Raw genomic sequence first — 10,250 nt, forward strand, 5'->3', positions numbered from 1 at the left:
TTAGATGGCCCAGCACCCACTGTGCCAGTGCAGCAGACGGCACCAGACTGTCTCTAGCACCTGCCCGTGCCAGCTCGCTCGCAGGTCAAGACTGAGCCAGGCTGTGCGCCGCGATGGCTTTGTGATCCCTGCCCAAGGTGCAGTGGGTCTGGGCTGAGCTGCTCCTGCATGTGCTCAGTCCTCTCCCCAGCTCATTCTCCTTCTGCCTGCGGATCACGCAGCGCGGCCGGGATACGGCCCCTCGAAAGCACACCCTTCCCTGGCAGGCCCAGCTCTCCCGACGGTGCGGGGCGCTCGCCTTCCCGTCCCGCTGGTCTTTGTGAGAGCCAGGCAGGCGGGAGTGAAACCCCGGCCCCCCAGGGCACAAGTGGGGCTCGTCCCCTGCCAGAGGGACTAGCCCAGCCTGGAACTCGGGGCTGCCCCGGCTGTGCTGCGGCTGTTCTCACCCCCCCCTCCCGCCCCGGCAGTGCTGCTGGCCCAGAACCTGAACTCGGACGACCAGGACGTGGTGCTGAAGGCGCTGAAGCGAGTGCCCGAGAGCCGGCTCAAGAAGGACGGGCTGAAGGCCATGAGCTCGCTGCTCATCGAGGGCAACAGCAAAGTCATCAGTGCCGTGTCCGCCCAGCTACGCAGCCTCGCCGAGAACCCCCGCTTCCGGGAACGGGTGAGCGCCCCAGGGCCCTCGCACCCCTGCCAGGCTGGGAATGGGGGATTGGGGGGGTACCAGCTGCTCTCAGAGGCTCTGCCCACGCCTAACGGCCCGGGGCAGCCCGCACAGTGCTGATCTCTGTGTCCCCCAGGCCCTGGTGTGGTACTTGGAGCAGCTGGAAGATGAAGAGGCGCAGACGCGAATCGCCAGCTGCGCAGCCCTGGGGTGTCTCAAGGTAAGTGCAGCCCCCGCGGCTCGTCTGCATGGGGATCGGTGGCAATGAGCAGCTGCCAAGGCCGTGCCCCTCTCACTGCTGGGCCATTGTGTCCATGGGGGATGACGTGGGGCCCAGGCTAGTGCAGCAGAGGGGAAATTGCCCAGATCCTCCCTGTACCCTGCTGCCGGTGGGACCTCAGTGGCCGCCCCTCCTAGGCACAATGGCAGCAGCATCCTGCATGTGCTGGCGTCCGGAGAGCCAGGGCGATGGCTGAGCTCAGCCTGTGTAGGGGAGGGAGTGGAGCCCCAGCGAGACTGGGAGGGACCCAGGCAGCAGCAAGGAGGTGGCCTGTTCCCAGCCCGGAGAAGCCATGAGATGCGCCCGCACAGGGGAGGAGCCAGGAGGCAGCTCCACCTACCACTTCTGCTGGTCTCCTGGGCAGCACTAAGGGCAGTGGGGAGGGTGGGGGCAGGGGACATAGCCGGTCCAGAGCAGCCCATAGGGGACCCTGTCCTGGCCGACTGCCTGCAGGGGGCAAGCGTGGAGCTCTGGGACTGATCCCTGGGTCCCTCGCTCTGCCAGAACTAAGACAGGACCACAGAGACCTTGTTCCCACCCTCTACCTGTCTTCCTGGCCTCTGGCCTGCCCATGCTGCCCCTCCCCCAGTGCTCCCCGGGGTTGGGAGTGCAGGCAGGGCAAGGATGGGCTCAGCGCTGTCTCGGCCTCTCCCGGCAGGCCAAAGAAAGCATCGAGCAGCTGGTGTATCTGTGCCAAACGGACAAGGAGGATGTGCGGGAGGCAGCCAAGCAGAGCCTGATGCTATGCGGTGAGTGCCCTGCTGCACACCCAGGGCCTGGAGCGGCTCCTTTAGGTGACACCAAAGCCAGACTCTGCTCGCACCGCCGTTGGTACCATCCCAGTGCCACAGAGCTGATCCTAGAGCGAGGCTCCCCGGTCCTGTCCATGCTAGAGCCTGGCTGCAGAAGAGGGCACAGTGGACCAGCTGGATATGTCATAGGCCTTGGGTCCATGCCCTGCTCCACGAGCTCAGGCTTGCCACCTCGCCTGCTGCTGGCGCCACCCGTGGCCTGGCCGGGGCGAGAGCAGAAGCAGGCCCCTAGCCCGGCAGCCTGGTCCCCTAGGTAATGTCAGCAGGTGCTCTGAGAACGTGAAGTGTCATTGTTATTTATTATCATTTATTAGATGGCACTGAGAGAACCATCTGATTGGCTAACTAGGCTTCCGGCTCGTGACAGCAGCTGCACAGGTCGGGACGTGTTGGCCAGATTCGTTCCCGCTCCCCCATTCCTGCTGCTTTGCTCACGAGTGTCTCTTGTTTTGGACCCTGTCGGCCATGTCCTTTTAACCTGCGTCTTTGCTGTGTGTGGACCCCAGTTCTGTGGCACGCCCCGAATGTGTCGGCATGTAGTGTACGGCCTTGCTGGTGTGTGCATGTGTGCTGCCCCCTAGTGGCTGCAGCCTGCACAGGCTCTGCCAGCTGAGGGCATTTTCCCCTTAGCAGAACTGTTTGAGGGCAGTGGTGCTGGAGCTGAGCGCCCTGGGTTCCATCTGCACCCCCACCTGGATTCTTTATGATTACAATTCACATTGAATAGAAACGTCCTTTAGACGCCTGAAGCCAGCCGTGTGCATCAGCCCCGAGCTCGCAGTAAGCTGCAGGCTGAGCAGGGGGGAGCCAACACTGCTCTCCTGACTGCCATACTGGGGCTCCAGCTCAGCTGGGCCAAGGCCTGAGTGGAGAGGACAGGGGGGCTTAGAGGGGCCTGGGAAGGGTGACTGACCGTGGTGTGTGTTTGCAGGGGAAGATGGGAAATCGGCTCACCGGCGGCTGGAGGAGACTCTGAACAGCTTACCGAGGATCTTCGCACCAGGCAGCATGGCCAGCACAGCTTTCTGAGACACGCTGGCACTAACACACTTGTGAGCCCTTTGGGGTGAAGGCACCAGGGAGCTGCTGGAGGCTCTCTCAGCCTGGGCCCAGCTCCCATCCCTTGGGAACATGCAGCAGTATTAGTACCTCCCTGCCAGCCCGACACCCCCCCTCACTGCCTTACGGAGCACAGCTTTCCCTCCCCCCGGCACTGTGCCAGAGGGGCTGCTGGGCACACCACCGTGGAGAAGTGGGGCTTCGGACACTCCCCTCCCCTCCAACTTGCTTTTCTATTTCAACTTGCTAGGTGGGGCCAGAGCTTGTGCGCCCCTGCTGGAGACTGGGTTGGCCCGTGAAGTCTGCATTGGGACTCCTTCCAGTAGCTCGCAGGCTGCTCAGACTTCCCCAGATGGACATGCACTTTGAGGCGATGTTGTTTCTTTCCGGGAGCTCCCTTTGCTGTGGGCACCGTCCTCCTTCAGCGCCTGGAGTCCCCGGGACTCAAATAAAACGAGACATAGATATTAATATATTCTGCTGGCGTATCTTCTTTTCAGCTCCAAGGGTCTCCTGCCTCCCCCTCCCCTGCGTTGCCCGCAGGGACCCACAGCTGAGCCTTCCTCTGGTGTTAGTCATTTTTAAAGCAGGGTGGGGGAGAGGAGCAACACAGAGAGGGGACAGATGGACAGAAGCTGCCACCTTTTTGGTTTATTTTATTTTTTATTTACTGAGTTTTGCAGAAAAGCAAAAACAAAAAAATCTTTTCTATAAAGTCTCTATAAATCTATATATAATGTAATTACAGAGAATGGCTAATTTTGATTTTAAAATAAACCTTTAATGAGCAAAGGTGTCGCTTTGTGAGAGTTTTGCCTGGGGCAGAAGTAGAGGCTAGTGGTTAAAGCGATGGTCGGCAGCATGGTCTTGTGAGCACAGCAGGGATTAGCTGTGTGGCCTGGGAAAGCTCCATGCTTCTGCTTGCCCACTTCTAAGATAGGGATGCCCATCTTCCCTGAGATTAGCTTGTTAGAGCACTTTAGGATCCTCACTCCTAGAAATGTGAAGTGGCTGGTCCCTGCCCTGTTGGGAGATCCCGCTCAGCACCCTGCTGGCTGTGGGGCAGCTGGAGGAGAGATGCTTTGGATGGGGGTGGAGAGCAAGTGTATTTTTTCCACAATGCAGCATGGTAGAAATGATCCAAGGAGTGAACACCACAGCGCCAGGACCGCTCTCCCTTCAGGCAGCCAGCAGGATGCTAATACTGGGCCTGATCAATGCACCTCCTATTTCCTTACAGCACAATGCAAGCAGCTGCCCAGCAGAGCTGGCTGCAAAGACTGTGCAGGGCTTTGGCTGGTTTGCCTTTTGCAGCCAGCTCCTTGTGTGAAGAGCCTGCTCAGAGGGGAAACCACTGCTTCTAGGCACTGCGTGAAGCCCAGAAGGGAACGTGGGCTGTGAGGGCAGGATATGCCTGACTTGTAGTGTTGGCTGGCACAGCCTGGAGGAGTAGCAGCCAGAGTATTTTTCTGAATGTAAATACCCCCCGTGAGCCCGCATCCCACCCTCTGCCTGTTAATGACTGTCGGCTGTTGGTACAGACCGTTCCGGATGTGCCACCCTGCACAGAGGAGCATGTGTGAAGAGCCTGAGAACACTGTGGGATGGGTGGCCCCTGCTGTCCTGGTGGGGGGCAGGGAGCAGAAGCAAATCATGGGACTGTCATCTCCTCCCTCCCCTGCAGCCCTGTGATCAAGCAGAAACACCAGCGCAGCAGGCTCTTTGTGGAAGGGCACAGATCCAGGGCTTTCCGGAGGCAGCTGCTGCAGCCAGCCACAGAAGCCTCCCTTGAGAAAGGGGGCCAGATGCACCATTAGCTTGTGCAGTGTACCAGCCAGAGAGGAGCTGGAAGCTGCACATGCTGCCTGTCTCAGCTCAGCCCTCTGCTCAGTGGGCCTGTGAAATCTTCGGGGAGATCAGGCCCAAGGAGAGGGCGGGGCAGCAGCTCCCAAGAGTCTTTCCCCCCCTCCAGTGGGAGCCATGTAACACCCACTGAGTGGGGTGGAGGGAGACTTGAGTCCCCCTATTTCAGATTGCTGGCATTTGTACTGCAGCTCAACTTTAAGGGTCAAAATGTAGGCTAGATAAACAGGCTTTTAACAAAACCTCCTGTTTCCATAACTGTTTTCAGTTCCAATGACCAGTTCCCCCAAAGTGTTTGCAGCTCGGACACGGCCGGGTAAAGACCCGAAAGGGGAACTGACTGCAGCGACCGTCATGCCTGAGCTGTGGGGAACGCAGCAAGGACCCAGAGCGTCAATAGCAACGAGCCAAGTGGAATTGGAAACCACTTTTACTTTGCTTTAGGCCATTTGGCCTTAAGTTGATGCCCGGCCTTTAAAAAGAGGCCTTGGATGATTCTTTTTTAAACAGGAAACAGAGATTTTCTCCTTCACTGAACTCCACAAAAACGGAAGGAATTTTGCATAAGCTTAAAACCTAAGAAGTCCCTGGCTGGCAGACTGGGTCCAGAAACCTTCATCCAAGAGGGGACTGGGAAGCTGCCCAGATGGAAAGCTTTACTGCCGTGCCGCTGCCAGACTGACTGGGGCTTTAGGGTGCAGGATTAGGCACAGGAAACAAGCTGCCGCCTTTGATAATGGGATGCAAAAACCTTTGCCCTCTCCTATGCCTGTAAGTAGCAGACAGATGCTGCTGGGTCAGTGCTCACTCGGTGGGAGCCAGGCAGCCCCATGCCAGTCTCCCCGCCAACGTAGCCGGTGATACATGTGGCAGCTCAGAGGCATCCATTACTCACTGCTCTTGCCAGGAGCGGCCAGACCTTATCGACTGGCCAGGAGGGACTTGTGAAGTATCCTTGCCCTGCTGCTCAGTACCGAGCTAATGAAGACGTGTTAATGGGGAAGAGATGGGACTCTCTGACTGAGATTTCCCCTTTCAAGCTCCTGCAGCTCCCCATGTGACAGTCACTACTGAAACTTTTTTGAGCCTCTCTAACTTCCCCAGAGCCCTAAATAATGGGGGGAGAGGGCTCCTTTTACTTGTTCTCCCTCGAACCTATAGGGCAACACCATTGCTGTAAGAAGCAGAGTCCTGTGGCACCTTATAGACTAACAGATGTATTGGAGCATAAGCTTTCGCGGGTGAATACCCACTGCATCAGATGCATGGCTCTACTTTGCCAATGCCCTGTGTTAGGAATGTACAGTGGGACCCTTGGGTTAATCATAGGTGATGGAACTGGGGGCCAGCACTCCCTCCAGTGTAAGATTTCTCTGTCCCCTAAAGAGGTTTTGCACGACTGAAAACGGTTCTATTACCAGTACACAGTGAAGCTGCTCTCCATTCATGCTTTGCCCTTCAGGGTTCACATTCCTGTCACGCCACCTGGTCTCCCTTGGGGGGCACAAAGGGAGGAATTCAGATTCCCCCCAATTCCTGCAACTGAACCCTGCAAAGTGTTCTGTTAAACCCAATCACTTCTCTCTGAATACTGTTTTCCCACCCTGCTCCCAGTGACCCCTGAGATTGCTGTAACTGGGAGAAATCTGAGAAAAAGCACTTTGTGCCTGTCTCCTTAATTACTTGCCTTGTATACCTGGTCAGTTCCCCCTTGGGTCTCACAGCTAAAGCAGAAACATGTTCAAAAATAGAAAAATGCTGCTGTAAAACCACACGTGAAAACCAAGGCATTGTGATCCCAGAGCCACACCTGGACACGTGCACTTCGAGGTAAACATCAAGTCTTTACACAGCTCAGACTGTTGGGAAACCCAGGGTTCCTGAAGTTTAAGTGCTTTATTCAACAGTTTAAATGCTTGAAGGGGGATTGCTTAACAAAATGGGTAGCGGGGGGAATCAGTGGCACAACACTGATTAAACAACACTGGGTGCTCGAGCCTGCCAACAGAATGAATATTTAGGAAGATATATCCGAAGAGGAGAGACAAAACCAGTTACATTGTGAAGACTGCCTATGGGGAACATAAATGCATACAAGCCCTTCAAAGGAAGGGACCGTCAAGTTAAAGGTATGTCAAGGAAGGCTACTTTATCTCCACATTTTACATTCACTGAGACTCCACCTCTCTTAGAGAGCCCCTTGCTCACCAAAATGTTTAGTTAACACACACACTTTTCATTAATGCAGTAGAACTCCACTCGGCAATATTAACTTCAGGTCTTAGCCGCTTGCACAGCCGTGCACAGATGACATTTGCCCAGGGGGAATAGAGTTAGTTCTGTATTGTAGTGTGATAGGGAGGAATGCAATGCGTGTGCTGGTACTGTACACTCTGGAAGTGTTTGGGACTTATTGCTAGAGCTCTACAACCTATCCTGAAAGATGATCCTTTACTCTCACAGATCTTGGGAGACAGACCTGTCCTCGCTTACAGACAACTCCCCAACCTAAAGCAAATACTCACCAGCAACCACACATCACTGAACAAAAACACTGACCCAGGAACCTATCCTTGTAACAAAGCCCGATGCCAACTCTGACCACATATCTATTCAAGTGACATCATCATAGGACCTAATCACATCAGCCATACCATCAGGGGCTTGTTCACCTGCACATCTACCAATGTGATATATGCCATCATGTGCCAGCAATGCCCCTCTGCCATGTACATTGGCCAGACCGGACAGTCTCTACGCAAAAGAATTAATGGACACAAATCTGACATCAGGAATCATAATACTCAAAAACCAGTGGGAGAACACTTTAACCTGTCTGGCCATTCAATGACAGACCTGCGGGTGGCTATCTTACAACAGAAAAACTTCAAAAACAGACTCCAACGAGAGACTGCTGAGCTGGAATTGATATGCAAACTAGATACAATCAACTCAGGATTGAATAAGGACTGGGAATGGCTGAGCCATTACAAACATTGAATCTATCTCCCCTTGTAAGTATTCTCACACTTCTTATCAAACTGTCTGTACTGGGCTATCTTGATTATCACTTCAAAAGTTTTTTTCTCTTACTTAATTGGCCTCTCAGAGTTGGTAAGACAACTCCCACCTGTTCATGCTCTCTGTACGTGTGTATATATATATCCTCAATATATGTTCCACTCTATATGCATCCGATGAAGTGGGCTGTAGCCCACGAAAGCTTATGCTCTAATAAATTTGTTAGTCTCTAAGGTGCCACAAGTACTCCTGTTCTTTTTAAGGATGGAGATTCTCCCTAGGTAACCCATTCCAGTGCTTCACCACCCTCCTAGTGAAATAGTGTTTCCTAATATCCAACCTAGACCTCCCTGTGACGAAGTGGGAATGTTCTTAATGTTTTCTCTGAATACTACGTGGGTGCCTCAGTTTCCCCTATGCATTTCTTAGGTATCTAGGTGGGGGGGATCAGGGTGTATAATTGTTGCAGAGCCCAAGAAGCCCCCTGTGATACTGTCTGCACAGAGAATGGCCGGCACTCTGTCTCCTGGCAACTAATGACCTGGACCCCTCCTCTGCAAAGATGCCAACTGAAGGTGTTGGAGAACAAAGAGATCAGGTGACCTCATGGCCTGGGAAAGAGACAAAGGCCAGAGAAGAGGGGCTGGAGAGTTTCAGTTTGGAGCTGGCTGGGGACGTGGAGTGAGTGCAGACGTGGGTGTCTGGCTCACTGCCCCTCAAAATGGACCCGGCTGAGGGGTCCTTTTCTCTGTACCTACAAGCTCTGTTTTAGACCGTGTCCCTGTCATCTAATAAACCTCTGTTTTACTGGCTGGCTAAGAGTCACGTCTGACTGCGAAGTGGGGGTGCAGGACCCTGTGGCTTCCCCAGGACCCCGCCTGGGCGGACTCGCTGTGGGAAGCACACAGAGGGGCAGAGGATGCTGAATGCTCCAAGGTCAGACCCAGGAAGGTGAAGCCATGTGAGCTTTTTGCCCGGAAGACAATCTGCTCACAGAGAGGAGACTTCACCAAAGTCCTCACTGGCTTCGTAGGGAGCAGTTCCAGAGCATCGCCCGGGGACTCCGTGACACTCCCCCACTGCAACTTGAGACCATTACTCCTTGTTCTGTCATCCGGTACCACTGAGAACAGTCTAGATCCATCCTCTTTGGAACTCCCTTTCAGGTAGTTGAAAGTAGCTATCAAATCCCGCCTCATTCTTCTCTTCTGCAGACTAAATAAGCCCAGTTCTCTCTGCCTCTCCTCATAAGTCATGTGCTCCAGCCCCCTAATCATTTTTGTTGCCCTCTGCTGGACTCTTTCCAATTTTTCCACATCCTTCCTGTAGTGTGTGGCCCAAAACTGGACACAGAACTCCAGATGAGGCCTCACTAATGCCGAATAGAGGGGAATAATCATGTCCCTTGATCTGCTGACAATGCTCCTACTTATACAGCCCAAAATGCCATTAGCCTTCTTGGCAACAACGGCACACTGTTGACTCATATCCAGCTTCTCGTCCACTGTAACCCCTAGGTCCTTTTCTGCAGAACTGCTGCCTACCCACTCGGTCCCTAGTCTGTAGCAGTGCATGGGATTCTTCCGTCCCAAGTGCAGGACTCTGCACTTGTCCTTGTTGAACCTCATCAGATTTCTTTTGGCCCAATCCTCTAATTTCTCTAGGTTCCTCTGTATCCTATCCCTACCCTCCAGCGTATCTACCACTCCTCCCAGTTTAGTGTCATCTGCAAACTTCCTGAGGGTGCAATCCACGCCATCCTCCAGATCATTAATGAAGATATTGAACAAAACCGGCCCCAGGACTGACCCTTGGCTGCCAATTAGACATGCAGCCATTGATCACTACCCGTTAAGCCCGACGATCTAGCCAGCTTTCTATCCACCTTATAGTCCATTCATCCAGCCTATACTACTTTAACTTGCTGGCAAGAATACTGTATGAGACCGTATCAAAAGCTTTGCTAAAGTCAAGGAATAACACATCCACTGCTTTCCCCTCATCCACAGAGCCAGTTATCTCGTCATAGAAGGCAATTAGGTTAGTCAGGCATGACTTGCCCTTGGTGAATCCATGCTGACTGTTCCTGATCACTTTCCTCTCCTCTAAGTGCTTCAGAATTGATTCCTTGAGGACCTGCTCCATGATTTTTCCAGGGACTGAGGTGAGGCTGACTGGCCTGTAGTTCCCCGGATCCTCCTCCTTCCCTTTTTTAAAGATGGGCACTATATTAGCCTTTTTCCAGTCATCCGGGACCTCCCCCGATCGCCATGAGTTTTCAAAGATAATGGCCAATGGCTCTGCAATCACATCCGCCAACTCCTTTAGCACCCTCGGATGCAGTGCATCCGGCCCCATGGACTTGTGCTCATCCAGTTTTTCTAAATAGTCCTGAACCACTTTTTTCTCCAGAGGGCTGGTCACCTCCTCCCCATACTGTGCTGCCCAGTGCAGCAGTCTGGGAGCTGACCTTGTTCGTGAAGACAGAGGCAAAAAAAGCATTGAGTACATTAGTTTTTTCCGCATCCTCTGACACTAGGTTGCCTCCCCC

General features: G+C 53.7%; 1 protein-coding gene across 2 annotated transcripts in view; it reads left to right on the forward strand.

The window, feature by feature from the left end:
- LOC113406963 (rho family-interacting cell polarization regulator 1-like) overlaps nt 1-2,805 on the forward strand; it is a 10,169-nt gene extending 7,364 nt beyond the window's left edge. Inside the window, exons 8-12 of one of the 2 annotated variants that reach the window (XM_026653882.1) lie at nt 468-664; nt 801-884; nt 1,603-1,693; nt 2,071-2,134; nt 2,688-2,772. In XM_026653882.1, coding sequence (XP_026509667.1) covers nt 468-664; nt 801-884; nt 1,603-1,693; nt 2,071-2,093 — 395 coding nt within the window. In that variant the 3' untranslated portion in view covers nt 2,094-2,134; nt 2,688-2,772. Of the gene's footprint in view, nt 1-467; nt 665-800; nt 885-1,602; nt 1,694-2,070; nt 2,135-2,687 lie in introns of both variants that reach the window. The other variant, XM_029912031.1, reaches the window with a different exon arrangement.
- The last annotated feature ends 7,445 nt before the right edge of the window (nt 2,806-10,250 follow it).

This window comes from Terrapene carolina, unplaced genomic scaffold, assembly GCF_002925995.2.
Source record: "Terrapene carolina triunguis isolate 2854851 unplaced genomic scaffold, T_m_triunguis-2.0 Scaffold167, whole genome shotgun sequence".
Classification (NCBI taxonomy): domain Eukaryota; kingdom Metazoa; phylum Chordata; order Testudines; family Emydidae; genus Terrapene; species Terrapene triunguis.